This window comes from Hippocampus bargibanti, linkage group LG01 (assembly GCF_051943395.1).
Source record: "Hippocampus bargibanti isolate YZ-2025 linkage group LG01, ASM5194339v1, whole genome shotgun sequence".
In the NCBI taxonomy this organism is placed as follows: domain Eukaryota; kingdom Metazoa; phylum Chordata; class Actinopteri; order Syngnathiformes; family Syngnathidae; genus Hippocampus; species Hippocampus bargibanti.
Genome location: NC_142734.1, coordinates 14,922,774 through 14,936,477, shown reverse-complemented (window position 1 = coordinate 14,936,477; position 13,704 = coordinate 14,922,774). Strand labels below are relative to the sequence as shown.

Below are 13,704 nucleotides of genomic sequence, written 5' to 3'. Positions count from 1 at the left end.
GTGGAGGGCCGCTCCTGATGCCAACCATATAAGCACTTGACTAGTCTTCATCACGTGGGTGTCCTGAGTTGATCTTGCTCAAATGAAACTCTGTTGTTGTGTTTATTTAGAGGCTTTGAAAAATACACAGTGAAAAGCTTTTGCCTTGCAGCCAAATGGCCCGAGTTTACAACTTGTCTCCACGCTCTGTTAGGAATTTGTGTGGCCGTCTCATAAATAGATCCTTCTGAACGGTTCACCTTGCCTCCTCACCCTTCCCGCGCTCTTCTCTTTGCGCAACAGCACCTTGATGGCGGCCCGGATCCATTTGATGAATTTGCTGACTTGAGTGTAGACGCCGTATTTGCCTTCTCTTGCGCAACCTTCGCCCCAGCTCACAATCCCAGTGACAAAATGGGTGTTTTTGTACGCCGTCACGTGTGGGCCGCCACTGTCCCCTCGGCATGAATCCATCGCTTTTTTGTCATAGCCCGCGCAAAACATGTGTGCGGAAATACGGAAACTGCTGGATTCTTTACAAGTCTGTTGGGGCACATACGGTACAGAGAGACGCTGCAGGATGGTAGAAGTTGGCAGATTTTGGCCGAGACGTCCAAAACCGCTCACCATGCCGTCCTGCTGCTTCATTAGAACCTGCAAGGACAAGTCGAAGCCCACATACAATTATAAAAAAGTTACATTTTCATGTAGTATAGTACATCTCCATTCTTGGACATTTGGAACATCTGCAGTGAATGCTCCCGCTGAGCTAGAGAACAATAAGTTGTGCAAAAAGTCAATGAAATACTGATTAATTGGACATGTGCTTTCATAAGTTGACAGAAGGTCCCCAAAAAACTGACCATGTGTGTTTGGTTCATTTTGCAACTCAACCCAAAAGCCCAGTTGTGTTTGTGGGACACATTTACCTTTTCAGCAAAATCTGGCTGAGGCAGGCAAGCTGGCAGGATGTATCTGGAGAACTTGATCGGCGAGGCCAGTTTGAGGAGCGCAATGTCATTGTGAAAAGTGTCAGAACGGTACAGCTTGTGGGTTAGGGCAGTCTCCAGGTTGTAAGTGGCTTCATTCCCCTCGTCCACCAATAAGTCAAAATCACCTGGATGGACAGAAACTGTGTCTTTTCATCACAAAAACACGACAGGGACCTACTCTGACTGCTCAGTCGCACCCACCCAGCCTCACAGAGATATAAGACGTGTGGTTCATGCAGTGCGCCGCCGTTAGGATGATGTATTCGTTGAGGATGGTCCCGCCGCAAAACCCACTGTCGTTTTCATCAAGGAGTAGTGCCTGCATTGACAAAAGGGGCGGGAATAAGATGCGCTATTCATCTACTTTCTGTGTACGTGTCGAGGGGAAACACTTGGGGCCTGGATTTACTACGATACAAAGTGTTGTTCTTACTCTGACTCAGTGTTTCCCAACCTTTCGGCAAACATTTCTCATCGAAAAACGTATCGCGGCACACCGCTTTGCAAAAAGTAGAAACGGGGAGACCGGTTAATTACCGTATGAGCAAAGGAAAGCCGTTCCCGTGGATTTAGCGGTCCCGAGTGATGGAAACATCAGAAAGAAGGAACATGAGAAACCGGATAAATATCAAGGGCTCAGAGAGGAGCTGGAGGGAGCCTGGAAGGTAAAGGTGACAGTCGTGCCTGTGGTGGTCAGAGCACTTGGGGCAGAGTGACCCCCAAACTAGACGAGTGGCTGCAACAGACAACATCGGATATCTTCGTCCAGAAAAGCGCAGAGCTGGGAACAGCACGGATACTGCGCAGAACCCTCAAGCTTCCTGGCCTCTGGTAGAGGACCCGAGCTAAAATGTTGGACAGACACCTCCCAAGGGGGGTGAGACGAGGATTTAAATACCTTATGTATTTATTTATTATTTTATTTTTTGGGGGAAGGGGGGAATGACCCATTTGGCATCCGGTGAAGCCCCCCATGGTATTTGAAAGGGTGTTTTGCGCACTTGGTAACTCTGGGAGAGCACAGTTAAGATGTTGAAGTTGATGCTAATTGGAAGTGGAGGAGGCAAACACACCACACCAGTTTCGTTGAAGTAAGCTGCCACTCAAAAGCTATGTTAGGTTTAACAAATTCTGCATGCATGGGAGTTGGCGCAGCTGGAAGGATTTTTGTCATCAGGTTTATCGCCCCTGATTGTGACTAGTGGAAAAAGTAATCCCAGAAGTTCCTAAATATTAATTCATAGATAATACAGTATGTCACCATAGTTTTTGTCTTTTACACAAGCAGAGTATATCCCTTCCCGCCTCTCATTTTATCTGTCTCCTCCACATTTTGAGACACCAAAGTTGTCTCCGGTTTGATCATTTGCAGTGCATATGACGTATCATTATGTTTGGTCCTCCAAAATCGCGAGAAAATCAACCACTCGTCAATGTTTCCTGTTCGGCAGATGCAAGCCTGGTTCATAGATGAACCTCCATATGTGTTTGCGTTGTGTTTTAGTAAATCAGGTGCTCGGTGTCTGAGTTGATCAACTCTCTGCACCTGCCATGGGCATTCTCCTGGTGGACAGTTCTCCCCATTGACGATGCGGGTCATTCCCACTACATCAGAGAAGACTTCTTCTTCCTCCACCAATTCATGCAGCATTTCTTCACTGGTGACGTTGCCAAGTGAGCCCTCCGGCAGAATGGCGGCGGCGGTGTCATTGCTTTCGACGTGGGTCTGGTTGAACTCGGTGACATTTCCCTCTGTGATGTTCGGGCGCTGGTACCTAAAAATGGTTCTGGTTTTGCCACTGATTGTGACGCCACATTTGAAGGGCTCTGAAAAAGTTTTATCGTGTCAGACAGAGGCTCGCGGTATCAGAATGTGGTTCGTGTGAAATCCGGCTCACCGTTAGATTCACAGGATTTGTCATCGGAAGACAGGAAATATCCGTCAGCACATGAGCATTCTATGTTTCCCTGCTCCACCTTGCAAAAGTGCTGGCAACCTCCGTTTTGGTTCTCGCAGAGCTGAGGAATAGCTGGAAGAAAACAGCACATGCAATGAATGGTTGAAAACCTTTTCAGAGGGATGACGAACGCATCCGCAGGAGGGGTCATTACGCACCAATTTCACAATTGGGACCCTGGTAGCCCTCGTAACAGTAGCAGGTGTAACTGCCGATCCCATCTTCGCAACGTCCCCTGTGAGCGCAGGGCATTGAAAGACACGCGTCCCCATCTGGGTCAAGCACATAACATTTGGATAAAAGAACAAAACAAACACCCACCAAATGTTCTGCAATGCATCTCACTTCTTACCAAAGTATGTGGCCCAGAATTTGTCCTGAATTTTCGCATGAAAAATAAAACAACAACATGAAATCGGTTAAAAAGTCAAGTGAAGATATTCAAGGACACTCATGTCACACTTGCTGTGACGGACAAAAGGCCATCAAAAGCTCGTTTACCTTTACTATAAATAAGGAAATCAATCAGGTTACAGATACAAAATAAACAATATATTTCACTAAAAACGTTGATAATTGGCTCTGTTAAATCATAAATATAGCCAAAAATGATGACCCTCAAGGGTTTAACGATACATTCTCTATTTGAGAACAAACAGGCCATTTTAAATGCATTTATTGGGATTCTGATTATTGTGACATTGTTTTGTTTTGAACTGAGTACAGGAAATAAAATTGAATGAATCTTGTGGCTGAACTTCACAATCTTAATAGAATGAATCGTATTTTAGGGGAACTTTGTCAGGTAGCAAGTCGCACATTTAACATGTTTTCTCCTGCCTTTCATTGTTATTATTGTCATGACTGAACAAAACACATACTGTACATTTTATGTTCTGGTGATTCTGAAAAAAATACAGTTTTGAAGTTCAAGTATGCTTCTCTTATATTCTATTGTCACGGTTTAAAATGGACGCTTCACTTTTTAAGCAGTCACATATTACATGTTATAAATTGCACCTTCCCAAGTTGCATACTTTTGGTGGGGAACCCATACCTTGTTATTCACCTAAAACTTTGTGTTTTGTCTAAAGCAACAAGAATATTATTTTAGCACTATCTGGTACCTTGGTGAGTTTAGATTTCGTCATAATTCAGAGAGCTTTTTCAATCGCCTTTGAAATTTCCAATTTTGTTTGCAGTCTTTAAACTCAGCATGGGCAACAGTCAGAACTGAAGCCAAAAGGAAGTTTCTGCTTCTCTCCCAGTGGAGATGTCGTCTTACTCTATTGTATTCCACAACATTTATTATTGTGTGTGAATCACAAAAGATGAGTTGAATGGCTTACTGTTTGTGTAAAGTCATTTTTCTTCCCCTTGTGTGGTGTCATACTAGTAAATGTTATTCAGGCTATTTTGCTATAGTTAATACTGTTAATATGCCCCAGTGAGGATAAGGCGGTATTGGATAAGGTGTTTGTGGTCCATATTTTAATGCCTGTGTACAGTCATTTATGATTAATGGGTTTATTATTCTGTCCGTTTTGGTGCATTATTATTCTTTGTTCTTAATGATTTCCCAACTTCTTGTTACATCAATACGCAATTAACCCCCCATTTTAAGCGTGCATGAATTATTTGGGGATTTTCTCTATTTGCGGCAGGGTTCAGTCCATGGACTCTGAAATACTGACTTCTCTTAGCTACTGTAGTGTTATTTCAATGTCCTTTTGGTCCAAACACCCTCTGTCCCAACTTCCTCTTATTCGTCGTCTTCATGCAAAGCCATTGTCAGACATTTTTTTTCTGCCAGCAATATTTGATTCTTGAGTCAAGTGTACAGATATGAGAAAATGTAGTTTCAGTCAAATTGTACCGGTATGTTTATCAATTGTTTTTAAAAGTTGAATATGGCCTCGGAGTAAAAGTTAAGTGTCACTCAAGTCTATGTGCAAAAAATACTTCTAAAGTATTCAGCTTAGAACTTTATACCCAACATGCACACGAAATCATTTTCACTGGGTGTTAAGTATTTTAAATTGCATATATTTTACTAGAATACATCAGGACAACAAAAAAAAAATATATACGTGTTGGGCTGATATCTTTAAAACATCAACAATGGCTAGTAGCTAGGTAGCAAACTAACTTCTAGCTAGGCTTGTTCAGTATTGTTCAATGTACATGCCATGTTACTGAACTATAAACACCTAACTTGAATGAACTTAATGGGTATAGTGATCCCCATTGCTAGGTTCTCCTCTGGTGGTTCTGCTATTTTGCTGATTTATCTGTTTTAGGGTTTGTGCGTGTTTGTGCGTGCGTGCGTGTGTGTGTGTGTGTGTGTGTGTGTGTGTGTGTGTGTGTGTGTGTGTGTGTGTGTGTGTGTGTGTGTGTGCGTGTGTGTGTGTGTGTGTGTGTGTGTGTGTGTGTGTGTGTGTGTGTGTGTGTGTGTTGGGTATTGCTTATACAGTTAGAGCTTCATCTTCAAAAATCTCCCGCGCCTCCTCCCAACTGCAGCGTTCTTCTCGGCACTCGCGCTCCATGTCGCCTTGCTTGAGTTCTTCAAAGTATTTGTTGGCTCGTCTGGGTCGTATCAACACCTCACTGGCCTCTTTGATGTCCAGGAACACTGAGGATGGCAAGAGATTGTATTAAGATTCACGCAGTCTGCATCATAATGGTCATAAAAGATCATCAAACAGATTTGCATGTAACTCCGTGCGATCATTTGTTCTTTCTATTTTTCATTAGCAATTAAAAAAACAAATACTTTGTCGACAAAAGACGGATTTTTCATAATGCAATGTTAGCATCAGATCAAAAATGATGATTCTGAAAATACAAACTTGAATTATGGTTACGTTGAATTTGGTCAGCGATATTAATAAAATGTTAAGTTATTTGACGCCACATTCAATCAAAGCCACGACAAACATCGATCGTGAAAGTAAACCCCCACTTGAGCATTACAGACTATACTATATTCAGGCTGGAAGGCTGGATTCGTGAGACTGTGTGAGAGATAGATGTGCTAATGATTTGTTCACAGTTCTGCCGACGCCCCCCCAAAAATCTGACCCAAAAATGAAAATATAATTTATGTTGATGTCTTTTAGATGTAAAATACAAATCAAATAATGTTTAGGTTTTCCGGCTTTTGATTGTAAATTCAATTGTAACAAACAAAGAAACAGTCCAGCAATGCCTCCAAACAGTCCAGTGAATGCCTCCAAAAACAGTTTTGAGAATCAGTTTGTCCAATCAAGTGATAGAACCCTCATCAGGTGTGGCAGGTTGACATCACACTCCACATACTACACATTGAGACATACTGAACAAACACACTCATACCAAACACACTAAGAGCACACTTCCCACTGTTACCCCGCATGATTCGCCCCTTGTCATTGAACGAACGTACCATGAGCGGTGGCCAGATGTAAAAACAGTAGGCCAAGCGACAAGCCACCAAAACAAAACATGGCGCCGGGTGGTGAGTTGAGAAGCTCTTTGTGGTGTAGCGATGATCTGAAGTCTGAATACACACCGAGAGGCAGGAAGGGAGGCCGATGACCTCTGTGGGGGAGGAAGGGGTGTCAACGTGTTCCAGTGGACCCATCTGGATGGGAGGGGACTGCTTTGTCCAAATGTTTCACATAATGTACAACTACCACCTGTTGGAATCCGAGACTTGCACTGGAAAAGGAATTCTATGAATGTTGGTACTGCAACAAAAAATATAGACTTTTTTTTGTGTTTTTATTAATCATTTACATATTACAGAACTCATACCATATTGAAGGCACAAGACAGGTCACATGAAGAATGTTGTTATGAATGTTGAAAACAGATGAAAAAGAAACAAAGCAACATGTAACAACTGAAATTAGATTATTCATGCAAGAGAAATTAAGTCCACTTGTTTCCAAATTCATTGAACAGATCTTTGGGCCATAACAATCTTAGAAGAGATCATACATTTTTCTGTTCACCCGCCCCCTCCTTATTTTTAAGTGTTCATAAAAAAATGACACCTTGAAAGATCAACATGTTAAAAAAAAGCAAGCACTGAAGTCGTGACACTTAACCTACTACATTCTTGGTGTAGTGCCATATTATCTGGCTGTTCTAATTGGAGAGGAACAAGGTCGATCTTCTGAAACAAGGACCAACCTCAGCTGGTGTTTGATGAATAACAATGTAAATAAAAAAGTGCACAGGGAAATTATGAAGTAGACTCAATTAATACTCCTATATTTCCATGGTGAGCCTTGCACTGTTCAATGGGGAACCGCAGCCATTTGGCTATGGTTCTGTGAAGTGATATTGTGATGTTACGTTTTTGTTTTTTGTTTTTTTATCTACTACTTGTTGCTGCTGCTTCCCCGCCTCAGAGTTCATTGTAGACCAAATGCACCTTGACTAGGATCTATGTTGTCGTTTTGAGGCCTTTGTTGTGTTTAACCAGAACATTTAGAACAGTTTATAGAATGATTCTGAACAGCGAAAGAAATTGGTGTCAGGTTCAGTAAATAGACATTTATTAAATTTAAAACAAAAAAGAGAGGATGAAGCACTCCAGTGGTCTTTTCATCTCAAGAGAACTTTATTTGTCGGGTACAAGTTCTCTGTCACTAATTTGACAACTACTCTACTTATTTGGTTCAGAAATATCTAATGACACACAGTGTTCGCGTCTGATAACACACGTTTGGTATGACACAGACATCTGAGACACACAGTCTGCAAATGTGTCCTTGCGTTCCCTATCCACATTCTTCAGGCTCCTCTCTGGCACATATGAGCAATAGCCCTTATCGGTGGTTCGCACTCTGCAGACTAGTCTCCCATTTGAGGTCGTATCCAAGTTGGCCCTTTCCAAATAACTCCATCTTGTACACTCATGTATCACAGGCAGTCAATCATTACAACAATAATATTGTGAATACATGTTTGAATACATCATTATCACAGCAAATGAATAATAACTTCTAAAATAATTCTGACAGTAAGTGAAATTTATCATGGACTTATGTTCATATGTATCCTCGCATTGCCTTTGTGAAAGCTAAAGCATAACTAAAACGTGATTACCAATGGTTGTATCTTAGTACAAACTATATTCGTGTAACCTTGGGATTCCCAACCGCAATCATGTGACATGGCTATTGACCCTTTTGGGCTTTTTAGTTTAGTGCTATGCCACAAGATTCTTCACATGTAAAATACTGTAAATAAGTTTTCCCTCCCACTTCACTCAAATAGCTATATATAATTGAGATTTTGCATGGTGAAACAAAGCAAAAAAAACATTCTTTACTATATGTGCCTAGTCTCAATAAAGGCTGGGAAAACAACGCTGCAAAATGTTTTATCAAATTATGTGGAAAAGGACTAGTAAAAAAAATATACGGATGTTTGTTTTTATTTCAGCGATCAAAGTTTACATGACTGACAACAGACAATGGCGAATCATTTGAAGGTTTTCGTTTTTCAATGTATTTTCTCTTGCAGCATGCCAGGTGACATAGTGGTTAAGGGCATGTTCTTGGATTGCACCCAGTCAACAAATTTGGCCACGTTGGTGTAAACGCCAAAGTAGCCTCGGACTGAGCAACCTCGCCCCCAAGCCACCACTCCTGAAAGGAAGTGGGTGGAACCGTAGAGTGTGGTCAAGGGGCTCCCGTCATCTCCGCGACAACTTTCCTGTTGACCCTCCAGGTAGCCGGCACATAGCATGTTGTCGGTGAAGTTGTACTGGCCTTTCTCGGAGCAAAGGGAATTCCTAATGAGGGGCACAGACAGTTTGCGGAGGATCGGGGAAATGGGAACGCCCGCAGAAACGGTGCTGTCGTCGTTTCCTCCACTGATCCTCTTGCCCCAGCCAGACACGGTGTGGTAACGCATCAGGAGCAGCTCACGCTCTGCCAAGTCTTTGGTGGGTAAGCAGATGGGGAGTATGTGACTATTTAGGGACACGCCTCTACTCAGATACAGAAGTGCAATGTCGCTGTAGCCCATCACTGGTTCGTAATCTTCATGTATGATCACCGTTGAAACGGGGATTCTTTGTTCCATGCCATCGTCGGCGTCTAGGTTATATTCCCCTGGAAACAGAATCAAAGTCAGGTCAACTCATATTCGTTTGTATAGGCCAGTATGATCAGTACGGGGACCCAACTCCTCACACATGAAATGAAGCCAACAAAACCCCACATTAGAAACCACTTTGCAAACAAAACTCTGTGTAAGGGGTTGAGGGACCCTCCACCAAAACCCAGGCTCTCTCGGTGTTGAAATGAAGAGACCCAGCTGGTCAATGGAAAACGTGTGAACATCCAAAATAATAGTCCCTTGATGACAGATACCGGTGAGCTCCCAGCACCACCATCCACCTATAACTGTTCATTTGCCTACCTGCCACTATAGTAAGTTTGCCAGGGTTGATTCCGTGGACACAGTGAGCAGCGGTCAGGACACGGTCATCCCCGATAAGAGCGCCCCCACAATGACTGGCTCCGTTCAACTGAATCAGAACCTAACAAGAAAGAAAAAGTCACCATCACTATTGTAACAGTGTAGACGCTATCTTCACTCTGGTACAATTTCTCAGTTTCCTGTGATTGACTGGCGGACGGATGACAAGATCGCTAGGCGTTTGGCACTGTACTTGGGCCCAGTTTACACCAAAGGGCTGGAGGACTACCAAACAGACTAACAACTGAGTGAAAACAATTTGCAATGTCTCATGCAGTGATGGCACAGATAAATATGCCCGAGTTTGAACGGGTGCTGCAAGCCACACTGAAACATAATAACTTTGAACCGCCAACATGTGAAGCAGTTCACGCTGGTCACAGGTTGTCACAAGAATTCCAAGATGACGCTCGAGTAGGCAGCCGTCAACAAGTGCTCTTATGAGCCTTGCTTTTATTTAGTTGTTTTTGAGTTTTCTTCTGTCATGTTGAGTTGAGCGTCGTGTGGAATGGGGCCTTTCCGTCAGCACAGTCAGTGCCCTTTGACTGTCATCGCTGGACAGCTCTGGGCCGATTGTTTTTTGCGCCTATAATGGGCAGCATTTTCACAGCGCTGCTTTGTTCAGCGGAAAGGTCTGTGCTGATGGACAGTCTGCGGCTGGATGGATGCATTGCTTGAGGAGCCCGTAATGAGAAGGAGCGTCAGCGCAAGTCGCCGATGCCTATGTGGAACTGTCGCGGCTTGGAATTAAAGCGGATTTACTTGGGACAGGAGATGTGAGATCTCATTTCGTCAATGGATGATACAGCTTCATGTTTGCTTTCAACATTAAGCCTGGAGCAGACGTGCACAATTTCCCGTTACGTCCCTGATCCACCAGTGAAAAGGACGGTTGGATCCTTTCCTCTTTCATCTACAACTGCTTAATACAAAAAATAGGGTGGAGAAAGTGCTTAAAATTGAATGAGTGTCTGTGTCTTTTGTGTTGTAACATTATTTGTTATTTTGTTTTTTCGTTTTACTTCAAGATAGCTCCGCGAGAGTGGCTGCCTTTACAGCAGGTCCTATATTTGGTTTTGATGCTTCTTCCTTTCCTTTCCTATTACTTTGATCACTTTGCTGCTGTGAAATGTAAATTTCTCCACTGTGAGACTAATAAAGGCTAGTCCAATCCAGTCAGACTTCATGATGCGAGCTTCTACCTGCCAGGGACACTCTCCTTGGGCACACTGATTGGATCCCACAAGCCTTGTCTGCTGCATCATGCTCTGATTATTTGGAACGAGTTGACCACATGGAAACTCCACTGAAAGACACAAAGGAAATTTTATGGGATTTGAAATTCCATTCATGTTACTCTCGAGGACTTGCACACTGCAAGAATCCAAACTAGGGCGCGGAAAATCCTACTGGACCCTCCGCACCCTGCCCACCACCTTTTCCAGCTACTCCCCTCAGGCAGGCGCTACCGATCCATGCGCACCAAATCCAGCAGACATTTAAACAGCTTCTTCCCCCAAGCCATTAACTCTTTGAACTCTTTGAACTCTTTCAACAGTAGCCAAAATGGAACTGTATAGTGCCACTTAGCAGTTTTTTTTGACGACGATACTAGTGCAGCGTGTTCTACCGGAAACAAATTCCTTGTGTGTTCTACATACTTGGCAATAAAGATGATTCTGATTCTGATTCTGATTATTTCCTTGCTCACATTTGCCATCAAGGGTTATCAGGTGAGGCACAGTGACCTCTGCAAAATATTTGTGGTCTATAAGCACATACCGTGAGTAAAAATAGGACTGCATTCTAACTGATTGCTGAAAACAAAAAACGCCCACCCTGAGCGATGCACTGTCGCCCGTCTTCGCCCAGGATGTAGCCATCAGCACAGGAGCATTTGCGGCGTTTCCCTGAGCCGTCACAGAAGTGCTGACACTGGCCGTTGTGGAAATTACACTTAAGCGAGTCTTCAAACACTGAAAGGTGGGGAAAGGGGGAGACACATTGAGAGATGACATCACCGCATATAGCGCGCTCGCTCAATCGGTTGTTTTTATTTTTTTCCGGAAGTACCCATCTGACAAAAACGTCCTTCAAAGCCTTCGGCGCATTGACACTGGAAGCCGCTCCCGACATCGACGCACATGCCGTTGTTAAGACACGGGTTGATGCGGCAGGGGTCCCGACCTGACAGCACGATGAAGATTCAGGACAATAGCAAATGGTTAGGAAGGAGAAGAGGACCACATATAGGTCCCTGGATTTTAAGACGGACTTACGTTCGTACGTATCCCAGAATTTCCTCTGTAGAAGCAAAGAACAACAAAAGTACAGCAATTATATCTCAATGCTACCTAAAAAGTGCTTCTTCCCTTCCTCACACATCAAATCAATGTTCCCGAGAGAGCAATATCAGGATGGGCCTGCAGATCCTTAGGAGGGGGGTTCATTTTGTAAGTGCTTGTTTGACCTTATTTTCCTGTTCAGAATGCCCAAAATGCATCAGAGATTGTTATGCTTCATGTATTCCCCCACTTTACTCAGGCAGCACTAACTTTAATGCTCATCTGTAGTTAAAATGATTGTATTTTTGGAATATAAGGCTTATTTTCAAACTGTTTTCACACATGGGTCACACCGCATTATAAGGTGCATAGATGGGGGATGCAAGTGACTGGAGTTGCTTAATGTAGCCACTCGATGGACCTACATTAAAAAGAATACAATACAATATGGGTGTATAATTATGGAGCTTTTACAACCGCTGCAGCTCCAACAACGTGATTCACCAAAGATTTAAAATACTACATGCAATAAATCAGAACATTGATCCATATACAGTAAAGTCTCGTTATATCGATATTCTCGGGAGTCTGAAAAAATATCGATATAACCGGACGATCGATATATCCGATCCTGCGGCATGTAAATTTTCTCCTTGTCTTCATAGAAATAGTATCGTAATAAGCAGTACTATCGATATAACAGATATCGATATAACGAGACTTTACTATATCAATGGTGCTTCAATTGAAAAACTAAATTGGGGGTTTCAAATAATTATAGAATGTGCCTTTTATCAAGCAAGAATGGGGAAATGCCAATGTCAAGAATCGAAGGCCAAAAGCTATCCGGCTGACCGTCAGAGTGTCGTCCTCAAACACTTCTCTGGCCTCCTCATAGTCGCAGATCTCCTCGCGGCATTCCCTTTCCAAATTGCCCTGCTTGAGTTCTTCCAAGAATCCCGAGTTGGCTCGTTTCCACCGACTCAGCACTGCATCTGCCTCCTGCTTCTCCACGAACACTGATTGCAAATGTATTCACGTTTAGTCAAGTAATGGATCCCAAACCTCATTCAAGCATGTTAGGGCTTGTGCTGGAGCTTTAAAAAGCACCACATCTAGCATTGTGAATATGTTAGTCGCACAGGAAACAAGTAGGAAATGACGCCGTTTTATCTGTGGAAAGATGACCACTTTTTGCATTTAAGGGACAAACCTGCAGCTGCAGCGATGTGGAACAGCAGAATCAACAGAATGCAATTTCTCGTCAACATGATGTCCAGCGGTTTACTCCGCAAAATCAAGTTCCAGGTTCGCTTGTAACAGGCCGAACCTTTAAACTAGACATCCGACCATCCTTACGACCCTCGGACTTGACAAAACAAACATATTCCCCTTTTCCATTAAGTCAGTCAATAAACTGGAGGTCAATTCACTTTGGATTTTGGCTCACCTGATACTACTGAAAATATCACGTTACAAATACATTTGCAGAATATGTGAAGCTCTGTTTCTATTACTTAGTCATACCATGAAACAGTGAAATGGGCCTCACAGTCAAAGGATCTGTCTAGGTTAGAATCCTGGCCAGACATTTTGGACGAACAGGACACACAGACGAAAACTCAAATTAGCAATGATAGGGGGAAAAGCCACATTGTCTAATTGCCTTGTCATCGATAACCTCTCACATCAACTTTTATTACAAAAATGAATAAAAGTCAAAAGGGATGCAAATTCCCCATACAAGTTCAAATTACTTTCTTTATTTTTCATGATGCTATTACAATACCTGTTTACATATTTTTAGATTGGGGTGTGTTCCAGAAACACATACCTCATATACCCAATAGTGCCACCTTGTGGTATTTTTGAGGATTTCAGGAAGAGCAAAAATTGGTGAGAAGAAAATGAAGAAAGGACCTATAAAAGCGAACATAACTCACAGACTTTTTTTTTTTTTTGGGGGGGGGGGGGGGGGGCACTATAAATGTCCCAAATCGTAAAGTTGAG

The 13,704-nt window shown here is 42.8% G+C and overlaps 2 protein-coding genes across 2 annotated transcripts; both read right to left on the bottom strand.

Moving 5' to 3' along the window:
- Nucleotides 1-83: 83 nt before the first annotated feature.
- Nucleotides 84-6,513, bottom strand: f10 (coagulation factor X). Its single transcript, XM_088998707.1, has 9 exons — nucleotides 6,354-6,513; nucleotides 5,401-5,561; nucleotides 3,282-3,306; nucleotides 3,088-3,201; nucleotides 2,870-3,001; nucleotides 2,518-2,798; nucleotides 1,173-1,290; nucleotides 909-1,096; nucleotides 84-633 (listed from the first exon to the last, which is right to left on the bottom strand). The coding sequence occupies exons 1-9, from the start codon at nucleotides 6,412-6,414 to the stop codon at nucleotides 211-213; spliced, it is 1,503 nt and encodes a 500-aa protein (XP_088854833.1). The 5' UTR covers nucleotides 6,415-6,513; the 3' UTR covers nucleotides 84-210.
- Nucleotides 6,514-8,341: 1,828 nt separating this feature from the next.
- Nucleotides 8,342-13,066, bottom strand: f7i (coagulation factor VIIi). The gene is made up of 8 exons (XM_088998663.1): nucleotides 12,908-13,066; nucleotides 12,550-12,713; nucleotides 11,689-11,713; nucleotides 11,483-11,596; nucleotides 11,248-11,385; nucleotides 10,612-10,715; nucleotides 9,350-9,470; nucleotides 8,342-9,039 (listed from the first exon to the last, which is right to left on the bottom strand). The coding sequence occupies exons 1-8, from the start codon at nucleotides 12,963-12,965 to the stop codon at nucleotides 8,426-8,428; spliced, it is 1,338 nt and encodes a 445-aa protein (XP_088854789.1). The 5' UTR covers nucleotides 12,966-13,066; the 3' UTR covers nucleotides 8,342-8,425.
- Between the last annotated feature and the right edge of the window lie 638 nt (nucleotides 13,067-13,704).

What these genes read in the sequence shown, in the direction of transcription:
- f10 (XM_088998707.1), bottom strand. Translation starts at nt 6,414, where the DNA reads ATGTTTTGTTTTGGTGGCTTGTCGCTTGGCCTACTGTTTTTACATCTG. An exon ending in GGGTCCCAATTGTGAAATTG is followed by an intron (nt 3,002 to 3,087) that starts GTGCGTAATGAC and finishes GTTTTCTTCCAG; the next exon opens with CTATTCCTCAGCTCTGCGAG. An exon ending in TTATATCTCTGTGAGGCTGG is followed by an intron (nt 1,097 to 1,172) that starts GTGGGTGCGACT and finishes CTGTCCATCCAG; the next exon opens with GTGATTTTGACTTATTGGTG.
- f7i (XM_088998663.1), bottom strand. Translation starts at nt 12,965, where the DNA reads ATGTTGACGAGAAATTGCATTCTGTTGATTCTGCTGTTCCACATCGCT. An exon ending in AGGACGTTTTTGTCAGATGG is followed by an intron (nt 11,386 to 11,482) that starts GTACTTCCGGAA and finishes CCCACCTTTCAG; the next exon opens with TGTTTGAAGACTCGCTTAAG. An exon ending in GCGACAGTGCATCGCTCAGG is followed by an intron (nt 10,716 to 11,247) that starts GTGGGCGTTTTT and finishes TGTGTCTTTCAG; the next exon opens with TGGAGTTTCCATGTGGTCAA.